This window comes from Neolamprologus multifasciatus, chromosome 19, assembly GCF_963576455.1.
Source record: "Neolamprologus multifasciatus chromosome 19, fNeoMul1.2, whole genome shotgun sequence".
In the NCBI taxonomy this organism is placed as follows: Eukaryota; Metazoa; Chordata; class Actinopteri; order Cichliformes; family Cichlidae; genus Neolamprologus; species Neolamprologus multifasciatus.
The window spans coordinates 13,961,625-13,985,947 of record NC_140457.1 but is presented as its reverse complement, the minus strand read 5'-3'; the positions used below and the strand labels follow the sequence as shown (position 1 = coordinate 13,985,947).

The following is a 24,323-nucleotide window of genomic DNA, read 5'->3' as shown; positions in this document are numbered from 1 at the left end:
TTCGGTAGACCAGTTGTTTACATCTGCAGGTACGCAAGGCGTTTATTTATTTATTTATTTTAGGTAAGGTCACTAACATGTTGCATATGGAGACTTACCGGGCATTTGACCCGCTGGGTGTTATTTAAAGTCAAAATGCAAAGTTTCACATAGTGAAAAGGGGGGAAAAGCGCAGTGAGTTGTCTTTATTTAAAGTGGAGGAGGAGGAGGAGAGAAGGGTGGGGGGGTTATCCAAGGTGTTTGAGACAGATGACGGAGGTGGGGGTCGTGGAGGAAGGAGGAAGGAGGAGGCAGAGAGGGTAAATTGGGCGGACACATAAAAACTGCAAGGGGCCATAGATGCTGGATCATTTGAAAGCCTGCCGTCCTGCGCGCCGATCGCGCTAGTGAGCCGCACTGGAGACGAATAAGAAGCCCCGCTGCAGAGCCCGAGCGCCGGCCTTCATTCCTCTTGTCCGTTCTGAGGTGTCGCTAAAGGATTAATGAGCCAAAAAGGCGCATAATTTCTCCTTTAAGGCACATTTCGGCGTTACGCCTGGACTGCCTTACACCTTCCCTTTCATATTCACTTCATTCGAGGATACCTGTACCTCTACTGATGGTAAGCGCTCAAACGACACATTTAGACTACACACATCAAAGAGTCAACAGCGAAACTTAAAAAAAACAACAGCAACAACATACAGACACACACACACATCTTTGAGCAAGAGAGACTCTCGCTGAAGTGTTGTTACTTTAAGTTTGGGTCTCTCCTTTGTGCGCATTTAAGCGACTCCGCTGAGAGTTTAAACACCGTTCCGGGATAAATGCGCGAGAATAAATGGGCATAAAAAAAACCTCACAGCGTGCGGAACTCATTCAAAAACCGATATAAAAGTGCATTTTGGAACGAATGGCGCTGTGATCATGGCCAAACAAGTAACAGGTTAAAGCCTATTGTACCCGAGACTTGAGCCGATGACAAATCAAGATGAGGTCATGTCCAAACACAGCGTCAGATTTAGCTGTTTTGTTTTTTTTATGTCTTTCATTGAAATCGTCAGCGTTGCGCACGTGTATGCATTTTATAATTCAGTTTAACACTGATTAAACATCTGTAACTGCTTCTTGTCATCCAAGTATGAAGGCTCGTATGAACGATGGAGGTTGACAGATCAGAGATGAGCGATAATCAAAATAAGTTGGGGGGGTTTCTGCAAAAGATGAAGTTCATTTCATTTTACCGCACGGGTTTTGAACAATAATTGACGCATAATTGCGCCAGTTGACTGAGCTGATGTCCAGTAATGACATAATGCTTGCGAAAACATGAAATGCTAATACATTACAGCTGCAGAGTCTTGCAGATGTGAGTCCGGTTTGTAGTCCACTCACGTGTTTTTCACCTGTTTGTAACAAGTCGTTGTAAAGATAAATCCTGTCATTTAATCCGGTAAAACTGCAGCAGGGAAAATTGCGGCCTGCGGACGCCCGGTCTCCTTGGCACTCAGTTTAGTTTGCAACTCAAATTCATCTCGTGAACTGCAGAGGAGCAGAATGGCCAAATAAATTAATTTTAGAATTACTTTTACACACACACACATATATATATTATATATAAAGAAGTCACATGTCACTTCTGGTGATGGCTTTAATTTTTTTCGGTCATTTTCCTTGTCAGCCTCCGTCTGATTGTTCTGGGTTTTCCGTTATTAACGCATAATTAACAACACACTTTTTTTTTTAATTTAAATGAAAAAACGTGCCATTGACATTTCCCCCTTTATTTTTCAATAAAAGGAAAAAAACCCGACAGGATACATCAAAAAATCCCACACACCTCATCTTTTCCCTCAGACTTTTTGCCTTTCGTTTATAATGCCAGAGAAACACCGTTGTATGTTGTAATTTCGAGCTTGAGAAATTTAAAAATATCCCAACCTGCACATAAAATATATAATTTTGTTAGGCTGACTGGTTAAATATTATTATTTAGCTTTGTTAATTTGGTTACTATAAAGCAAAAAAAAAAAAAAAAAAGACAAGAAAAAAAAGAAAGTGTGACATTTGGGGTTGTGTGTGTGTGTGTTTTCTTTACCTATTGCTCATTCCAAGAGCAGAACATTATTTTGGGACTACCATTCAAAGACATAAATGTCTTCTAATTATACAGGCAGCAACCGGAATCAAGTATAGAAATTACCACTGATCAATAAGTAGAATCCCTGTGACTAAAATGATAAAATCACTGTTCCACAGTGACCTGTTGCTTGCCTCCCTCTCTCCCTCCCTCATTCCCATCCTCCCTCCCACCATCACTGTCAAATTCCTCAGGAAACACATCTAAAGAGCCATGTGCATAGTCTGATCACATTATCTCTGGTCAGAGAGAGAAACAGAGAGAGAGAACGAATGAGAGAGGCCAAGGGGGATCAAGCAAAGCCAAGGGCAGTTTGACTGCTGCAGCCTAATTGCAGCCTGGTCTGCAACGGTTGCTGCAAAATGTATTTCTGTCACTTAGTGGAAAGCTTTTCTGTGTCCAGCTTTGTTTCATAATCTCATGTTGTTTTCGTTTGTTTGATTAAGAGGGAAATAAATGACTGCACGTTTATGATGAGTGCAGATGTGTGTGTGTGTGTGTGGGGGGGGGGGTGATTTTGTTGCTGCTGTTGTTGTTTTTTAAGAATTTGGTGTAAAACTATTTCTTATCACTCTTGGTGAAAACAGGCCAGTAAACACGAGCACACTGGCTTGAGAGACACAGAGCTGAGAGTTACTCCCTGTCTGCCTTACATCTTCTTTCATCATCATCACACCATTTTGAGTGTCTGTCTGTTTTAGCCTGCAGCTTTGTCAGTGGCTGGTTACAGTTACAAGATGTTCTGTATGGTCAGTGTTTTTGAGTGCTATGAATCCCTGTAATCATGGGAGAGGCCCTCTCTGTACAATGAACGTTTGTTGTCAGAGATGTACACACACAGACTCTCTCTCACACACACATTTATCCCCTCACCCCATGGGTAATAGAGCTGATCATGTTCTGAATCCTCCTCACTCTTTTTGCTGCAGTTCTCACGAACATGCAAATGGTGGCACACACTTATGCGGACGCGCACGTCAATGCATGCGCTGCGTTTTGCAGTCGTGCGCGCGCACACTGCATGTCACCCTCTCTTCTTGCACAGTGGATCTAGTGTCATGACCGAGAAAAGGAGGGTCAACCGGAGGTCAAAGTCTAATACCGTTAGGGAAATAGATCCTAGATTGCATGTATAGTGAGGCATGCAGGAGGCAAGTTAATCACATAGATATGAAGCCAGGCATGCTAGCAAGCTGAAAAACACAAACTGTATGTGACACACGCACACACACGCAGATAGAGTGTGAGCTAATATGCATCCTCACTGTGCAGTAATTCTTGGTTGTGCTCCAGTGGAACAAGATCCAAATGATGACCGAAGCCTTGTGTCACTTTGGAGTGTTTGTTCCATGATGCTGTTGTTGTGGTCACTTAAAATTCAGTAACCTTTTTAGTGCGATTCAGCAGCACTTAACACTTCAAATGAGGTGTACAAACTGAATCATTTGATCCATATTGTTCTTGTTAAACCTGCCTGTTAAAGCTCTGACTTTTCCTTTTTGGAAAGTGGTTCTTTTTTGTGTGTGGAAGTGTTATATATATATATATTTTTTAAATTAGTCTTCTAGAAGCACATTCTGCTCAGTACATCATGCATACATCAGTGGTGAATGTACTACTGTATGTACAGTGTTATCAAAGTAGAGAAGTCCTGCCATCAGCGTCACAACCCATGTGAGCTCTAAAATGGAAGAGAAGGTCTTCTAAGAAGAATCTGTTTAGTTCCTTGTCTAAAATAGGTCAACTCAGTCGCTTGGAGGGGTAAAGGCTGAGTGGGTTTTCAGTTTTAGTAAACCAACAGCCCTCTTATCTTGAATAAAGAGTTTGCTAATTGTGATCAGACTTGTTTTGTGCTCTGTGGGTTCTGACGTTTTTCTGTTGAACCTGGCGCTAATCAGATTTTTAGCTTGTCATTAATGTAAAGTAGGAAGCTGCTTTTCAAATGGGTGTCTCTGAAATAGATGTAAGATGTTGAATAAGTTGTATTTTCTTACCAAGGTGGGTGTCAAGCATTAGGTATCTGCTGTCTGTGTTGTAGCACATGCCTACTTACATTCCACTTACAGCAAATAGCTAGCTTACCCACCAGCCAAAATGATAAGCCTTAAAGAGACACTGGGTCTCTCTCTCACCAATAAACACACACATAGACAAGCTGACACAGATAGACACACAAGCTCCTGTGCTACTCTTTGAAGAAATGCCATGTAACAACCTCAAGTGTTTGCAAGTGTCAGTTCACAATATTTCTGTGTTTTCTGCCTTCATCTTTCAGGAACAGGGTCACTTCAAAGTTCTCCTGCAGCCACCCAACGCCACCTGACATTTCCTAGAAGAACGGGTCCATTGCCTGCTCCCAACAAACATGGACTGTTTCCCCATGCTTTATTTTCTGTCGGTAAGTAAGTGGGCCATGCCATTTCAATTAGCGGCATGTGACACGCCGCTACATCTTGCATCTCCCTTTTCTCTGTCCGCTGACTCACTCATTTATGTGGCGTCTATCCAGACTTGGACTGAAGGTCCCTAAGGGGTGTTGGGCGAGGCATGTGCCTGAGGAAGAGCTTTTTCTTATAAGTGTGTGGCACAAAGTCCCAGGTTTGGGCCATGGTTTGTTTGAGCAGAATGTGTAAGACCGAGACTTTTTATCAAGTTAAGAATTTGCTTAGACCCCAGGGCTGCCTCTTTTATTTGTCTAATTATAGTGGAGGAGACAAGGAGGAAGGGAGATAGTGGGGAGGAATGGCCCTGAGATTCCTTTCAAAAAAAAAAAAAGATGGGTTCTTGAGCTAGCTGTTTACCTTTGGAGGATAAAGATAAACTCTAAATGGTCTATCTGATCGGAGACTACTTTACTGTAAACAAGGCAGACTGGACTATTGAAACTAATTAGTCTGCCTTTAGTGGGAACATTTATACAAGAGAAAATAATGGTGTTTTGGATGGAGAGTAAGACAAATCTTATAGCTGCCTTTATATCTGCTCTATTTAGCCCTTTCTTAATCATTTATCTTCCTGTTCCATCTGCTGCTCTCACCAGAGACATCATGATTCCTGGTAATCGAATGCTGATGGTCATTTTAATATGCCAAGTCCTGCTGGGAGAGAGCAACCATGCTAGTCTGATACCTGAAGAAGGAAAAAAGAAAGTACCTGGCCTACAGGGTCGTTCGGCCGCTCAAAGCCATGAACTGTTGCGGGACTTTGAGGCCACGCTGCTGCATATGTTCGGCCTCAAAAGGCGGCCGCGGCCCAGTCGTTCAGCCACTGTGCCCCGCTACCTACTGGACCTTTATCGGCTACAGTCGGGTGAGGCTGAGGAGGCCGGAGTGCATGACATTGCTTTTGAGTACCCAGAGAGGTCAGCCAGTCGGGCCAACACTGTGAGGGGCTTCCACCATGAAGGTAAGCAAAAAAATAGGGGTTTTTCACATCACATGAACTCCAGAAAAACAATTTTTAGGAGCACAAAACTGAAAGAAGGAATGTCATTAGTAGGAGGAGAGATAATAAATACAAGTGTCAGCACACAAAACATTACACCACTCTTACAGCAAGGTCGCTGTTGCCAAGCATTCCAATAGTTTTGGTGGTAATGCAGTGCGCTGGCATGGGTGAGGTTTGCTTAGTATTCGGGGTTTTAAAAAAAGCACATTTCCGACATCCCTTGAAACATGATTGTAAGAGTGCTCCACCCATCTCACCATAACCAAGGAATCTAAGGATGTGGTCACCAAACACTGTCTACAGAGGGGCAAAAAAAAAAAAAAATCTGCTAGACAAGCTCTCAAGAGCCTAATTTGACAAAGCTCTGTGTGTTTGGTTAGCAGCTGAAGTAAAAGCATACCTCCATATTACTGACTTACACTTCTCACCCCACCCAGGAGAACACGGCTTTAAAAAGCCCGTTCTTGGACGGGAATTGTAGTGTGCTCCTCTCTCATGTCTCCAGTTTATATGGAGGGCTCTTTTAGAAGGACCTTCTTCAACGTACAATTATCTTTAATGCTACTCTGCAGACTTCTAAATAAAGCCCCTACTGCCAACAATGTGGGTGCTGAGAGCAGATGCTCGCAGCTCTTTGGCGAGATGGAAAAATGGCCTCAAAAAGCTGGTGTGATAGACAGAGTGGAACATTAGAAGGGTTTCTGTTTATTGTGACTGATCCATTTTAGCATCAAATGCAGAGGTTTCTCTGGGCTTGGAGAAAGTCCAGTTTGAGTGATATGCGAAACGTAAGCTGAGTTAAAAGATAATGTGTTTGGAAAAGAACGAAAATGATGTATCACCGTTAGTCAGCAAGGAATTCAATTGTAGCATGGATAACTGAGAAAACTGGGAAAAATTTATGGATAGAGAGGGGAGTGAGGAAGGAGGGATGAGTCAACCTTGCCAGACGTGTTGCTAAGGTAGTGCACGGCCACATGAACTCAAATGGTAGCGTAGCAAGGCTAGCAAGAAAAGGAAGCGCACCACCGCTAGTAAAGGAACTTCTGCATGTGATGCAATGTGAACACGCGCACATGTGTGCTTGTGCATCGGTTTCTACTCCTCTACAAGCATTTACCCGTTTTCTGATTTACTAAACTATGTTAATAATATGCTCTGAAGCTTTAAGAGTGGCAGTTCTCGCTTTCATGGCAGCGCCATTGTGTGATGGTATAACTCAGTTAAATGATCTGTCCAAAACATAGGGAGGCACTGCAGCCTGCAGCAGATGGATGATTATGTGAAGAGACATGTTTATAGGCAAGTTAAACTGTGTAACCTCTAACCTTGAATTCAGACGGCACGTTTATTGACTGGGTCTAATTGATGGCATCTCTTTGTTTTACATAAGTTATGAAGTGTGTTAGTGCCCACTTCAAATCTGATTTGGTTGAGGATTTGAATACGCACCGCGTCTTCTCGCAACATCTCCTTTCCCACCGGCTTCAGATAAATGAGATTCTCCTGTACTGTCTGACTCCTTAATGATTATTCGTGATGAAAATGATAAATGTCTTAAGTGAATAAACTGCAGAGCTAATCAAAAACACAGCAGGTTTTAATAATGAGAACCACCTGGGTAAGATTAGGGCCTGGGTGTGAAATAACAGGGGTGGATTGAGCAGGAAAATAGTAGACACAACATTCCTTTCCCCAACAATGATGATCTTGCCAGAAATCTGCAGACTGTGCGTGGAATAGGGAGCCTCCACTGTGTTTATACTGTAGCTGTGGTACGTTAATCACCACCCTCCTTGTAATGCATGTTTCAGCAAAGTGCTCAGAGAAAGGCATTGAAAGAAGGGCAGGATAATCCTTAAAGATAGATAAGAAAACACGGACGATATACATTTATATTCTTGAATACCCTGGAGGCCTTTCAAAGTAAACATATTTCCAGTGTACAAAATGATATCTTTACACAAAGAAATGATTTTATATCTAATAATTTTTAAGAAAGCTTACAATGCTTGCACAGTATACCCAAAAAAAACTGAGTGCACCCCTGATGTGATGAGTCAAAATAATTCCAAAAAATCCTAAATAATACAGCTGAAGTTCAATACACACCTGTGATCACTGATAAACGAAACAAAAAATGAGTATACTTGTGATTTGAGCCTCTATATGAAAAAAGAATTGCCAGAAGAATTGAAAAAATATGATTGTGAGACTTCACAAACACACCTAAACGTTCGTAATTAGGGGCTATAAACCACCGCTAGAGCCACAGTACCCTCCTCCTAAAATGACACCAGGGACAGAGAGCTGCTTGCACAATCTAGCATCAGACTTGTCCAGAGAAATGATGCATGCCAGTAAAAAACAAACAAAAAAAAGAACAAAACAACAACCTTGCTGGCTCTCCAGCACAGATCTGCAAGACTGAACTTGGTGCATATCGCAGTGATGATTTTGGGAGCATATTATTTGGTTAGATAAATCCAGGATAAACAATACCTGGAGAAATTGCATTGTAATTGCTGAAAGTTGCTGCAGCCCTTCTGCACACGCATCCAGCAACAGGCTGGGATCAGAACAAACCGTTCAACCCTGTGGTTAGTGGACAATCTTACCTTACCACCTGAGCCATGGCAGCCACAAAGATATTCACCAGAGTTCTTCATGTTTAACTTTTTCTGAGTTTGCTGCACAGAGTGCCATTAAAAGAAAAACACATAAGATGCTTAAGACATTTAAGTCATTTAAACTGCAGTCGGCATAAACCTGAAAAAGCAAAGACAAAAAACTACAATGCACTGCTATCCTACAGGTCTTACTCTCCATCCTAAGTGCGTTCCCAACAGATAAGCACAGCACTTTCCGCTTAGTAATATTTAACTGACACGTCAAACCCTTTTGTTAAACGTGAAAGCCTTTTCTAACCCATTCATCTCCGACATACTACCACTGTTATCACTGCTGTCTTCATACAACGTTACCTTACCTGAGCAGGTCAGAAAGATCCAGTGACTCGCCAAACTCTGCTATCACATCCTTTGACTCTCAGGGATTCCTCGTAGGTTTAGTAGTGACACTAAACAACAAAAATCCACCAAACAAAATCACCAAAAACATTGAAAGACTGATGTGGTGGGAACCAAACTCAGAAATCTTTGCACCCTAAAGTGACACTTTGATGCCACATGCGCTTTTCAAAGAGCTGTCAAGGTGCCTCACTCTTTAACTTTACAACTTCGCATTTTGTTGAAGAACCTGCATTTGTCTGAAGAAAAACCGCATTCTGTCTGCTTATTGTGGTTACTTTGCAAAAAGATGCTGGAAAATTGCTGCCTACCCTAGCTTCAAATTTAGACAAAACCTAGTAACATTCATTTCATCATGTCACTGGCAACTGGTAATAACAGGATTATGCTAGAACTCACTGATACTGATATAAATATTACAGAAAAAGTATAAAATGTAAATCTTGGTAGTCAAACATGTAGTGACCTTTGATAACATATAAGAGTAAACATTCTGCTGTTTAACTGAGGAAATGACTGTAAACTTGTGCAATTTTGAATCAGGATATTGCACATATTTCATACCCTTGCTATTTTTGTCCTTGCTCAGGATGTATAAGTCTATTTTACATAGTCTCAAAATTATTGAGTTTCTTAGTTAAGCTTGCAGTAAATATTTTTTTTCTTGCTGTATTTCAGAGCACATGGAGCAGCTACATGAGCAGGATGACGGAGGACCCATGCCCATTCGTTTTATGTTTAACCTCAGCAGCATCCCAGTGGACGAGCTTCTGTCTTCCGCAGAACTGAGGCTCTACCGTCATCAGATTGATGAGGCCATTGCTGATGCCATCTCAGACGACCAGGCACTTCACCGAATAAACGTGTACGAGGTGCTCAAAGCCCCCCGACCCGGGCAGCTTATCACACAGCTACTGGATACGCGGCTCGTGCGCCACAACGCGTCGCGCTGGGAGAGCTTTGACGTCAGCCCCGCCGTGCTGCGCTGGACTCGTGAACGACTTCCCAATTACGGGCTGGCTGTGGAGGTTCTGCACCTCAACCAGACTCCACAACACCAGGGCCGACACGTTCGCATAAGCCGCTCGCTGCACCAAGAACCCGGTGAAGACTGGGAGCAGCTACGCCCCCTCCTGGTAACCTTTGGTCACGACGGAAAGGGTCATCCGCTGACTCGCCGGACCAAGCGCAGCCCGAGACAGCGGGGCCGTAAACGCAACCGCAACTGCCGGCGCCATGCGCTGTACGTGGACTTCAGCGATGTAGGCTGGAATGACTGGATAGTGGCGCCTCCTGGTTACCAGGCCTATTACTGCCACGGGGAATGCCCCTTTCCTCTGGCAGATCATCTGAATTCAACCAACCACGCCATTGTTCAGACACTGGTGAACTCTGTGAACAACAATATTCCCAAGGCTTGCTGTGTGCCAACAGAGCTCAGCGCGATCTCCATGCTCTACCTAGATGAACATGACAAGGTGGTCCTTAAAAACTATCAGGAAATGGTAGTGGAGGGCTGCGGCTGCCGCTAACGCACAGACGTACTAAAGTGTGGGCTTGGACTGCGGCACTGAAAAAAGCAACACGGGCGCTAACAAATCGGAAGGTCTTTACTCCCAAAAATGTTCACTTGGACCCTTATTTATAACTTTTATGAGGTGTATGTTTGTCTCACTTTTTTTCTTTGACTATATCATATATTTTGACAAAATATATATTTATATCTACATATTAAAAATAAATAAATAAAAATAAATCCTTATTTTAAACATAAAAAAGCTGTACAACTTTTCATAATGTACATTAGATTGTATAAGGTTTTTTTTTGTTTGTTTGTTTTGTTTTGTTGAAAAATAGTAAAAACTCTAAAAAGTAAAGTTTATTTACTGGTAATATTTATTGCTTTCATATTATATATAGAAAAAAATAAATAAAAATATGAATTGCTTCCAGTAACACATTCAGTAATATCAAATGATGCATCCTTTGTGTATTTGCATAAATTAGAGCACTGAGTGAATTTGTTACAATGGTGAATTGTATTGGCTTTAATTAAGACGTTCGACATCAATCTGATTATTTTGAAAAGGCCCTCAAAACAAAATCATAAAGGTAAAAACGTCATTGTAAAGTATATGTAATAGAAACAAAAAGGAGTTAATAAAAACTACAATCTGACCTTAAATCTCCCATTACTTTCGTAATTTGGATCTAAACATGAGGCTGAAATTTCTACCCGTGGCACGTTAATTGCGGTGTAATCACTTTTTACTAAAACAAAAGAGACGAGCACAGAAATCTCTCTGTTTTGTCTTTGCCAAATAAAAGAATGTTTGGCTTGTTATCTGGTATCTCGCCAGCTTTCAATGGATTGCAGCTCATCAAAGGAAGAGCAGAAACCAGCAGAAAAACTGCTTCTGCATCTTTTTAAAACAGTATAGGAAGTTTTTTGTTGTTGTTTTGTTTTCTGAGAAGCAGTATGCCATTTCACAGCACATAGGAGATTAGGGTTAGGGCCTTATTGTTCTCAGATTTCACTTTAATGTCAATTAGGCTAACATGTGGTGGTTGGATACTTGCTAATCCAATTGCAGTCGAGATGGGTTGTTCAGACCAACTGCGTGAGAGTGATTCTATTGTTCCTGACATCCCCACATTGGGGGCATGATTGTGGCTGATGCGTCCTGCCCTCATACAAGGCGGCTGAGTCCTCAGAAGAATCAAAGGTTAGACACTCTGTCTCCTGCCTTTGTCTTCAGCGGCTCATGCCGGCAGAGCAAAGACGCCTGTCTCCAACCTGTGCCCCATCACACAAAAGGCTTCTACATCACTTATTTACAAGCTGACAGCTGTCCCAAATTATGTGATAATGTTTAGGGAGAGCGTCTCCTTTGAACTGCTGGGGGGACGTTGGCTGTGCATTGTTGCCTAGACAGCGTCCTGTACATATTCGTCTCCGGCAAACCACTGTGCATTGTTTAAATGCCTAAAGAACAGTATAATTACATTTAAAGGGTTTTTAATTTGATGGGTGTTTTTTTCTGAAATAACCTTTAAAAGCAACTTAAGCCACTAAAACGATCGACAGAAACCCCCCAAAAAAACCCAAAAGATGAATCAACTAAATTAGTTATGACGTTAATTCAGTTTTATTTAATGATAAAAGACAAGTTTGTTAGTTTTTGCTACTGGAGCACGTGCAAGCCCTGAGGCACTCCAATTGCTGCTGGACGTCTCTTTGATGCTTGCATATCTGCCTCAAAAAGGGGTGACTCCTAAAGGAGTGGAGGACGTTGAAGAATTTAATTTTGAAGTGGCTGCAGGAGGACGGGAGGTATGTATGTGTGCGTGTGCATGTGTGTGTGACTTGGCAAAGAAGGGGGCTGGGGTTGTTTTTAGCAGCTTGACAGTACAATTACAACATTTCAACTGATCTCCCCCCTAAAGTTGAGATAACATCAGCTAGTTATGGTAATCACCTTGCCTGTTCATTATCTCCCTACCCTACACAAAGAGCATGCGTGTCTATTAAAAAGCCCAGAGTGAGTTGCATTTATATAAGCTCGACAAACTTAGTGATGCTAGCATTTTGGTTAACGTCAAGCAGGCCCTTAAAATGTGTATTTGGTGGAGGTGAATCAACCTTTACAGAACCTTCAGCAGCATCAAGTCCAAGAAGCTTCACTGAGTGCAGTCAGCCACATAGCAGTGAGGACTTCATGAGTGTGTGTTAGCATGAATGGAGGTGAAGGGTGTGGGGGTCAATTAAAGAACAAGTCCTTAAAAACAGATTGAGGCTTTTGTCATTCCTATGTGACGTGCCCCGCCGCTTCCTGTAAGTACTCATTCTCACGCAATTACAGGTGAGTCATTATGCAGGAGGTCTATTGACACTGCGCGACTAATTGACTGGGTGAAGTCTTCAAAAAGCTTTTTATTTGGACATTCCACCGTAAAGTGAGCCATGTGTTTATAGACAGCGAGCCCTCCCGCAGGAACAAAGGAAGATGATCCTTGCTTACATTGCCTTGCTGTAGTGGGAGCACTCCATACCTCTATCTTGAAAATTCCCCCCAGTTACAAGATTTTAGAGACTTCAGTGTGTTTGAGTGCATCTTTTAGACAAGTCATGTGACTCTGCTTCTAACAATCACCTCCCTTTGAGAGGACTAGGAAAGGACATAAAATTACTAGAACATTAACTTCTGTCCATTGGTGGAGAGACAGAAAGCTAGAAGTATTTTACAGTTTTGTATTTGTCTTGAGTCATTTTCGTGGACCGGGCCCCATGCTGGCTGGGAAATTGATGCTAAATAACATGTCATGTCAAAAAAGTCCGAACTACCCCATAGAGTTCTAACGCAGAATCTAGTCTGGCCTGTTTGACTTGCAGTCTCATACAATGATACATCTATACTACCTTTATTTTTATCAAATGTTTGAGTGCCACAGTATTCTATTTTACTGTTATTTCACTTATATATTTATTATTTCACCGCTAACAGTCCAGTAGGCCTCGTTTCCTGTGGCCATACTGATTTATAGCAGGTAACCGCAGCAGTAGTAAATGCTATATTTAGGCTGAGCCTTCATTAAGGTGATTAATATCAATTGTGTGTGACACCAAAATAGCTGTGATACAGGTAGTGCTCAAAAATTCAATATTCACTGTCAAATTACATAAAACATGCATTTAAAGAGCTACAAATACTCTACAAAACCGATTAAAATTGACTGTTTCAGATTCAATTAAAAATCTTCCATTCACACAAAAGCTATAAGCAAGTGTGGCAGAAATGTAACCACCGTGAAGAAAATACAATACCCAAAAGATTTATTCTCTTTGCACCACAGCTAAGATCAATTTGCACTACACTGGCTCATGTTGCAGAATAAACTAAGAAACCAAGATTTCTAGAAGTCTGTTCAGCCAACCATAGCTAATACTGTTATCGCTGGCATCCTTTATCTTTTTCCTTAAGAGACTTTATAAAATTATCCAAATCAAGCATGAAAGTAGTTACTTGATTGGTAGTAAACTTGTCCAACAAAAAAATAAATAAAAGATACCTAAAATATCTGTTGTCTGTTAAGGTAAATTAAAACTAAAATAACACAAAATAGATGAGAGAGAACAGAGGTTTAATTTTTTGACGTCAGTTAAACTGTTTTGAATACCTTGTTAATCTATCATTCACTACAGAGCCATGTATAATGGTTGCGATGCATAGTTGGCAAGTTTTGTATGTGCGAAGTTCAAAAGAGAGAGCAAAACCTTTCTGAGATTAGCGGGATAAACACTATTGCTTCTGCATATCTTTGAAAATTCGTGCTGATTTAGCATTTTTCAAATATCACGTAAAAGCCTCGAACACCACAAAAACTTGCTCACCTCTGTTTTATTGAGGTATTGTCAGACGTTCGAACAGCGGAGATCTCCAAACAGCATCTAAAACCACAACTATCTTCAGGGTGAGTCAGACTACTAACACTAGGGACACAATATACAGTTATAAAATTATATTTATGGAAAGTACTGCACAAGAAGGCTTTGTATATAAAGAAAATAACCAGCTTGGGTGCTCTATAAAATGAAATGTTGGACTGGAAATATTAAATGAGTCCACATATTAAGGGACTCATTTACTGTGTGTGCTCTCTTATTCTGTTGTCCTGAATCAAGAGGGGCTATCATGGTGACAGCTCATGTCAGTGCTGCTCGAGGTCAGGGCCTCTTGTTACACCCTCTCACTCATACTTCCACACACGTGCATGGAAATGCACACATATTCTTTATACTCTCTTCAGGATATATCATTTTTACACAAAAGGGCACACAAACACACATTCAGGTTTGAAACTTTAGACCCTTCCCGCTGTCCATCTGTAGGGGTTATCTGTGTGACACCTCCTCTCACCCAGTCTGTGACTCATCTCCACTCATCACGCACACCTCTGTGCTGGCACATGGCAGCTGGGACACTCCATGGTGCATTAAAGGGGATAAGGCTGTCATCAGTGGAACAGTTTGACCTCGGGTCACTGGCACAAACGCATGCATGCACAGACGCATGATGAGTACGCTGGAGGTACTAACAGGTAACAGCAGAGGGATATTTTACTTGTTAGGGATCAGACTCAGGTGAGTAAGAACATTTAGGATAAAGAAAGGACATCTTTTGCTATGAAAAGATGTAAAGTAAATACATACATGTAAGCATACCTTCTTTTGCAGATTTGGCAACTCCAATTTTCATGTGATCACTCCATTGAGGCTGTTAATGCCCTTGGTGTCTGTCAGTTGTGTTATGAGCAGAAAGAAAACAATGGAGCCTTCTCAAAGAAAGCTTAATACCATCTGCTGACTGTGTGATTAGAAAGAGAGTTGGATTTTTGCATCTTGACAACTGTTGCCAAACAAAGCACACAGGAATTGTGTGCCGGGGGGGGCATGGAGCGTGGGTTCTCTGATTTACACACTGACCCCTCAGCAGTCGTTTCTCTCACCAGCCTCTCGGCCTGGGAAGGGCCCACAGTGGAAATTTCCATTTGTCGAAGAAACAACACGCAGGTTTAAAATTTGGTGTCAAGTGCCAGTGTCGCTGTGCGGACGGAATGCTTCTTTTGTGGGCGAGTCTCTGGTGTAATTTCGGGCAGGGCAGGGTGTCCCGGCAGTAGGTCTTTCTTCCTCTGGCCCTGTGCAGTTTCATTAGATACGGCTAATGAAAAGATGGCTGGCCCCGCAGTCTGGCCCCCTGACACTCTTCTGGCCTGTATTTAGAGCTCCTGCCTTGCATCTTCAACTGAACAGGTGTGCTGGCTGCGCCAAAAACACGTTTCATCCTCATCTGCTTGAGGCTTTGGAAAGTTATTTTCACAAGCTCATTTCACAACATTATTTTCATTTAAAGCAACTTTTTCAGGATTTTTTTCCCTTTTCCAAAAACAGAAGAAAGAGGCCTCCCTTTATTTTCTGTTAGAGCAAAGATACTTACTTCCTCTTCACAGCGCTAAGAGGGCCAAACCGAGAGTATAAAATAAAAATGTATTTTTGTTATTTGAAATTTGTTATCCATTAGTATTTTCTTTCCTGTTATGCTTCTTAACAGCCCCTCTTCCACTGAGACATCTCTCAGGTCCTGTGTCAGATTGAAATGCTATTTTATGCCATTCAAACATTATTTTTGGCATTTTTCATAGATTCATTCAAATTACAATATAGGTGCATCTTCATAGATTCAGTGCCTGAGTGGATTTTAGGACTTTCATTCAGATATTGCCTTAAAACAACTTTGTTCTCTTGTGCATCATATTACATTACGTGTTAGCTTTATATTCCTATGTATATAAGGCAGTAAATTAAAGGCCGTGAGTTAAACAGAAGCATAGTTCATGTATGGATTTCCACCACTGTGAAAGCTTTGGGAAGCTCAGAAATTTGTTTAAAGCCGCCTGTAATTAGATAAAGCTGTTTATGCACAACTGCTCCATCTCATTCTCTCATTCCCTTCTCTATGAAACACCAAATTGGCTTTCACCGCGACAATAGTTGATATACAGTATGGCGTCATCTGATGACTTCTCATTGTTTTGCTCAGGTTAGTTACAGAAGCCTTATTTTGGCCACAGGCAATGTCTCCCTTTCAGGTTAATATATATCTGAAAAGAGAACCAGTGTTTGAGTGAGGCACGGCTGGAGTTCGATCTCAGTGTTTATTTGCTAACAGACTCCCTCTGTGTTCATACGCTGACCCTTTTGTGTGGCACTCTGGGAGGCAGGTGGATTGTGCCTCGGGCTTGCGGGCTACAGTTTGAAAGCAACAACGTGAAACTGGAGATGTAACATGACCCTGAGGCAATTAGGCCCACAATGAGGACGTTTTTTTTGCATTCGCTCCTTTTGTGTTGCTAAATAGTATTTAAGAGGAAATAAAATGAGGAACCTTGGGTGCTTTGGCAGTGAGACTGAGGAAAATGTACAACCAGGTGGTAAATCAGCAACAGTTTTTGTTCCTGAGCAATGGCTGCTTGTTGTACACAAGTGAGGAAAATCCATAGAGCTCACCTTTGAAGCTGCCCAACCTTGTTGTCCTGCACTTTTTTGAAGCGTGCACATAAGCTGTTCAGAAACTGACTTTGGTGTTGAGAAAGGTGCAATGAGGGAGAGAAGCAGGAGACCCTGCAGCTCCTTCCCTCCGCCCTCTCTCCCTCCTCCCTTTCAGTTGCTATATACCCTTCCTTGAATGGAGTGTGTCTACCGGATCTGCCCAGGATGAAATGTCATATCTTAGACTGATCCTTATCTCTTAATCGCTTCCTTTGTCTCCCATGATTCCTCCGACCCTCCCTAACTTGCCTCCTCGGACTCTGGCCTTTGATGTGTCAGCCACAGTTAGGGACGCTGGGGGTGGGATATTTGTGGTGTGTGCATGCATGTGTGTTTTAAAGTGGCGGTCTGGTTCTGCTCTGAGCTAACAAAAGCCCCAGAGGTTATCAAGATTCTGTGGTGAAGGAGACCACTAGAGATGGCTGCTGTTGTGCTGCGCTGGTGCTCCTGCAGCTAAATGCAAAAAGATGGCATGTGTGTGCTAGCCTGCGTACATATGGATTTTCAGAATATTTGTGCTGTAGGGCAAGAGTAATGTGTAACAGTGATGTGTGTGAGTATGTCTCGGTGCACATGTGCGTCTGTATGACTCCACACAGGGTAAAATGCTAATCTGATGACACATGAGCCCCAAAACTTTCTCCAGGTCTACAAGCAGATGTTTGTGCTGTATGGGTCACAGACAGTCAAATGTGAAACAAATGTTGGTAACACCACAGCCCGAGTGAATAAAGAATAATAAAATAAATAAATAAAAACACACACACACTACGTTGATAGAGCCAATACCAAAAGCCTTTTACTATATGCTAGTTTTAACAGTTTAGTCTGGGAAAGTTGTGATGTTTCTATCATAGATTATTTACATCTTGGAACTAAAATGAGCACAAGTGGTATATCTCTAACCAGTTATTTGAACCATTTTTAGCACTAACAGCGGTCTGTTGGTATGCGTGTCTGCCGCTCTGGACTGAACTGAATGGTGGTCATGGTCCTCAGATGACAAATCCTAATTTTCATCTTGAGCCACCAGCACTTTTTGGGGGGTTTTTGCTGTTTTTTCGTGAGAGCAGCAACAAATGCTGCCCCAACTGTGCTGATTTACAGGTGCTTAGCATTAATTTTACAGACGTTAGCGTGCTTATAAACCCATACATTTTATATCTTAGCATGCCATCATACCGATATTTTGTTTTAAGTCAAAGCTCTGCAGTGCCTAAGAAGTCTACAGCCTCAGCTGCTGGGTGATGCTTGGCACACTTTTTCATGCTGTAGTAATGGAGGTGTGGGCCTGGTCTAACCTCTGAATTGTTTTCCCACTTTATATTTACATGTTACCATTGTAATCTAGACACCTATGTGACAAAATAGATCTCTTGTTCAGTGCTCCTAAATGAAAAAGTTTTCATTCAGTGAACTGAACACGTTTTCATATTAAGTTTTTATCTAAAGAATTACATTCGAAACAAGCTCAAATGATCATTTTAGTGTTCATTTTGCTTGATTTCTGTTCATAAGTAGAATTTTAGGTTTAAGGCATCTGAGGAGAGTTATGGACTTTAATTTTCTTGTCACTGTTATGTTCAAACTGATTCTAACCCAGTTGGTGAAGACATTATTAGAAAGAAAATCCTATTGGTGTGACGTATATGACGTAAAGACGAAAAAACATACAATTTATTCATTATTTAATGCAATATTTTAGGAGGTTAAAGAACAGCATTCAAGGTTGTGGCCCGATACTACTGAAGAGAAGCAAGCGTACACAGAGTAACATTTTTAAGTGGGGGATCATTTCAAAGATAATTTCAAATACAACATTTCTAACAGCTCATCAATTATTAGCAAACAAATTAACTGTTTCTGTGCAGTTTGTCATACAATGTGCCTGCTAGCTAAAAATGCAGTTGCTGTATTTACCACAAGGAGAAAATAAAGGGTAATGTGTAATACATTCATCCTTAGAGATGGGGAAAGACATAAGAAAGAGTGTACAGGATCCTAAATAATATTTTATTGTTATAATACAATAATAAAACACAAGGTTCAGTTAGCTTTGCACAAAACTAACTTGCAAAATACAATGGAAGTGAAGTTGAACAAAATATAATAGATGTAGAAAAAGCAAAGCTGCAAAATCTTCTTTTCAGTGTGTCTCAGTGCAATTCTTTGCATGTTTTGGTTTCTGTATCTTCCACAGTTGTTCCATCAGATTATTGTCTCCCCTAAATCACTTCTGTTGTTGTGTTCTGTTTATTAGTTTTTGGTTGTTTACTACTTCCGTTGTGTTTTGTGTGTTTTACCAGCATTTTCCTATTTGCTGGTGCGTCCTTAGGTTGCAGTCTGTTTAACCTCTCAGGGGTGTTGTAGAAAGGAGGAGGAAAAGGAAAACACTGATAAACAGAACAAAGTAAGGCCTGTAATAAAAGACGTATGCAACAGCTCAGTCATCTAACAAAAGAAACAACTTTTAACGTCAAATATCTGAAGCACTCTCTGTGCTTTTTTATCCTTTTTAATCTTTTTTCTTCATTTAGGGTTTTATACTAAGATCATACACATTTTCTGTTATTTCACTGTCCTCAACAATGTTCCTTTGTGCTTTAAATGTAAGAATGCTTTGGAATGAAACAGAAAACATCAGGCAAAGAGAGAACGGCCAGAAGTTTTTTTGGACTTCATATGGGGGATTGCATCAGGGTTATCAAATAATTTTCATTGTATTGGAACATGTGAGAAAAAGAGACAGAGACAGAGAGAGGACAGCTTCTTCGAAAAGGCTTGTATCATCGAACACATCTTCAAATATGTAGGCACGTCTTTGAACATTTGATTGTGTATGGGTGGAAAATGTATGTGTGTATCCTATCATAGCTCATTGTTGTCTGGTGGGCTCATTTTGCCCATCCGACATCCGGAGCTTCATTCTTTGGTCCTAAAGGAATCTTGGGTTGAAGCCAGTGGTGATGGGGGCACATTGTCTGCACCCTCTGGTGGCAGGATGCAACAGCACAACCTGCCCTTTGTGTGCGCACGCTCTGAAAGGGTGTTTGTTCGTCTGCGTGTTAATCTGGAGACAGCAGAAGAGCTTGCTTCCTCAGATGACAGTACAATACTCTGTGTTTGTGTGGGGAGGCCACCCAGCATAAGTTACATATCCTGACAAAGATAGGAGACCTGGCTTACAATTAGAGGTTTTTGCTTCAGCCCAAAACATGATTCATTTTAGTGAAAGAGCACGGCCTTCACTGGGTCCAGAGCCACCTGGAGAGTTCAATAGGGTCAGGGAGAAAATGTCATCACATTATTTAACAACTTATAATATATTGTAGCTTAATCATGGATGGATTTCTACAAAACGACCAGCAATATATGAATGTTTGCACATCCATACAAGTATAACGAGAACATAAGCCACCATTTCTAAGCTCCCTTCATTGCAAGTGACCGTCGCAAGGCTGTTTGTTGATCTTGGCATTAATGTACACAACTGTATATTTTTAAGCATGGATTTTGGGGCATGAACATATGGTCTAAGCAGTAAAAGCGTGCAGGCGTGAGCCCTGAGGGACACCATGGCTTTGTAAGTGAACACTGATCATATGCTTCAGATATTAATCCCCTGACATTTGTGGAAAAATCGTGCTCACTAAGTTCTTAAACCTACGACAAGCTAGTGAGAGACAAACAAGGATATCCAACATGCATTTGGATTATTATGAGTTTTTCTTGGGAAAGTAGAAAGGGTTCAGGTTTTATGTGAATGACCAGTACTTCTTTCCTGCTCGAAGAATTATCATTCTTTCAAACTAGTGACACTGTGCTACTCAAAAATATGTTCATATTAAAGAGACAAAACCCATTAACATCCTTACAAATGATGGACTTGATAAGCTTAAGGTGAAGTCTCCACATCTTATGACAGCAAACCTCAACAAGAAAATATTGAAGCTCAACCATGTCAGTTTGCACGACAAAAAGAAATGTCATGTGATAAAATTGATTTTCATTTGTCCAACAGTGATTTGTAAAAGTTTGAATAGGTTCCTACAATAATGTGCCACCAAGTCTCAACCTCCAGTGCTGAGAAATGAAGTCAGAAAACCAAAAACTACAGTTGCTGGCTCCAAATATGAGTCAGTCCCATAGAATCCCACATTAAATTGCCCAACCTTACAACAGAAATAAACATGTTTACGGCCTTGTATGAAATGGTTTTGTTATCAAGCTAATATATCTCCTTATAACAGCTATAAACTTCTTTCAGTTGCTCCCTTATTCACAAGAGTTCACCACAGGACAGGATCTGCATTGCTGCCGGTTTTTATATCACATCCTGCCTGATGGCCTGATGCAACTTTTTAGGTTTCCTTTCAGTTTTGACTTAGGGATTACTCAAATTGGTCAATAAAGTAGCTTGATGTATTTAGGTATGCAATATGTGTAGTTTAGGTAAAGGGAGCATCTAGTACACACAATGAGCAGGCACACACACACACAAAATTATGTACAGCAGAGCACAACAGGTAGCACAACCCAAATTTGGGCAAGCGGTCACCGCAACAAGTGCCACGTCCTATGAGTTATGAGTGCACTTGTTGCCAAATGCAGGGATCTGATTGGTTAAACCTTTTTATTTGCATGCTAAAATCAGAAAAATCAAACTTAATCCAAAAATGCAAATTTGTTCAATGAAATTATGTGATTGATGTGAATAGCTGGATCAAAAAATATAGTTTAAAAAATTCAAAAACAATATACATCATTTTTTAGACAGTCAAAGGAAGGAGATGGAAAAGACACGCAGCGATGGACCACAGGTCAGACTCAAATCTGTGCCACTGCTCTGCAGCAATGCAGCATGTGGTCACAACTGGTAGCAGACATCAAGTCATGTTTAAGCTGATGACGCTGATTAGAGTCACTCACTGAATTTTACACTTTTATAGCAGCTTTATAGTGTTTAGGGGTTGGAAAACAGCCATACAGCTTGTGAGACATCTGCTTATATTTTGTTGAATTCAGCTGACTAAATCCACAAAGAGCCGTGAATACTGGAGTAGCTTCACATGTCCTGTGATCACAGCCTACAGAAAGAAAAATGCACTGGAGCTCACAAAACAAGTTATTATATGACTTATTTCTAAGTAATTCTTTTCCCTGTGGTGCACTGCTACACCCAATCTTTGGTTTCCCCCACCTGCCAGATCCCACTTTAACCCCCATCTAAGATGAATGTTATGAAACTGAACATTTGCCCTTTGAAGTCTTCACAAAATTACCTTTCTTGCAGGATTTTGTTTCCCCAGGATTGACTGACTGTGAAGATGTAGAAAAGAGGAAAACACTGAAAACATACAATTAAACATTTGAGCCAGTAATAAAAAGGCAGAGGAACAGTCACACCAAACAAACAGACATGTTGCCTTGGTAATGAGCAAAGCCCCTGCTGAGGTGGTGCACGTGTGCTATCAAAATGAGTTATATCTAAAAAGTAAAAGATCGCTACAGGAAAGAGTTGTAATGGCTGACAGACGTGGAATGAGAGAGAGAAACAAAATTTTTCTTGTGGTTCTGAGGTCCTGCAAAAATCTGAGGGAAGGTAGAGAAGAATACCGTACTAATTAAGTCCAGGCTATCACAGCGGATGGTCTGTTATATTGGACACAGCCAGGGGATTTACAAAATACTTCCAGTTATTTGTCCTTTACGTTTGGGAAAGGATGTACATACTTACTCACGTCACCTGGTATTCACATGTGCTCCTGGCACATGCTAACCTCATGCTACCTGCGATCCAACATCTAATAACAGATGAAACAACTCAGAGATGAACGATTGAGGTTTTTGAAATGGTATAAAGATTTTGCTCTTAAAGAGAAAAGCACAAATTATGGGAGTCAATACAGTGATATGGTAAGACAACACATAACTTAAAGCTATTTAGCAACATGTCACTATGATGTGTGTGTGTGTGGCTGCATTTCTTTTTCTGTGGGAGTTTGTGTGAGGCTCCTGGCCATAGCTGTGCCCGGAAAGGCTTGGAGCACAACCAGTCATTAGGAAGTCAGGCTGTCTGGTGTGCATTATAGCTTGGGTACAGTAACTCTTACAAGCAGAGGATGCTCTCAAATCAGGATGATGAGAACAAGAAAGAGGTTGAAAAGAAAAAAATATCATATTTGTGGCAGATATCTGTGATTTAGAGAACTTTACAGGTATCGTTCAGCACACTTATCGAAAACATTTACTGGGAAAAAGTGTGAAATTGAAAACAAACAAAAAACCCAACAAATTTGGGATAAAACACAGATAGACACATTTTAACACCGGAGAATAAGGAATGCACAGAGCACAAAGCAACAGTGTTTTTCAGGTAGTGATGGAAAACACTCGCATAAGCTTTGATGGAAGGGTAAGTGTGTGGCTATATGATGCAATGCTGCTTATAGACCAACAGCGGGATAAAGCCCCAGCTAAATCCGTGCTGCAATGCAAACCGCAACGGAAGTTTTGACTGCAGCTCTCAACAATTTGACACGTTTTGGTCCTCCGTGCCAAATAAGTGTTTACATTACCTCTGTTTAGGTTTGGACATAACATCAAATGGACATGATTCAGCCCAGAACATACGTAGAAACTCAAACTGAGAGAAAAGGAAAAAGATGTGCAGTGTAGCATACAGGCAAAAGACTTTAGGATGAACAAAAAGAAAAGAGAGAGTGTTCAGTGGACATGGGGGGAAAAAATATGAATGGTATTTGGTGAGTACCTCCAAATGAGTTCTAACAGAAAGCCTTATGTAACACTGGAACAGCTGGTTCCTGTGGTTTGTTGTTCACCTTTTAGACTTTAATACAGCACTCCATAAGACGAGCAGCAAACATCTGCACAGATCTAGGCTGGATTATCTTTAAGCAGTGCATTCTTTCCTCAAGGTTGTGGGCAGATACGCACAGTGCATGATCATGATCAAGTCAGCAGCCTATGGTGTGTTTGCAGTAAGTGAAATAGCCGATTGGTGGAACTTTCTAGATCATACAAGCCTCATTTACCCAGTAATGCACACATTCACGCAAGGATTTAGTATCTTGACTAAGAACACTTCAACATGCAGGTTGTAGTAGCCAGAGATTGAACCACTAGCGTTTGGGTTAGTAGACGGCCTACTCTACCACCACCTCTAGCCACAACTTTCTTGAAGTGATGCATATCTATGAGATAATTAATGAACAAATAAATTGCTGTAAGTAGTCTGTGCGACAGGTTTCACACCTAACTTGTCAGATATGGATGCTTGTTAATGCTGGCATCTCAGTGACTCTAGAGTAAACGTAGGACAGCAACCTCTGAGAAGAAATTGGGGGTCGGCCAGTGATTGCATTGAATTTTTGGTCATTCTTTGACTGATTGCATGTTATAATGAGGTTCTTTTCATCAAATGCTTTGTTAGTTTTATTCAAGATGTAACGGGACTTAAACCTTCCAAAAAGGTCAACTTTTGTTCCATCAGTCCACAGAATATTTTCACAAAAATCTTGGGGATCATCTAGATTTTTTTTTGGTTTTTTTTGTTTTTTTTTTTTTGGGGGGGGGGGGGGGGGATGTGAAACGAGCC

General features: G+C 41.1%; 1 protein-coding gene across 1 annotated transcript; it reads left to right on the top strand.

The window, feature by feature from the left end:
- Positions 1–229: 229 nt before the first annotated feature.
- On the top strand, positions 230–10,486 carry bmp4 (bone morphogenetic protein 4). The gene is made up of 4 exons (XM_085143443.1): positions 230–601; positions 4,398–4,520; positions 5,163–5,527; positions 9,277–10,486. Exons 3-4 carry the CDS (start codon positions 5,170–5,172, stop codon positions 10,128–10,130), a joined length of 1,212 nt encoding a protein of 403 aa, XP_084999569.1. The 5' UTR covers positions 230–601; positions 4,398–4,520; positions 5,163–5,169; the 3' UTR covers positions 10,131–10,486.
- The last annotated feature ends 13,837 nt before the right edge of the window (positions 10,487–24,323 follow it).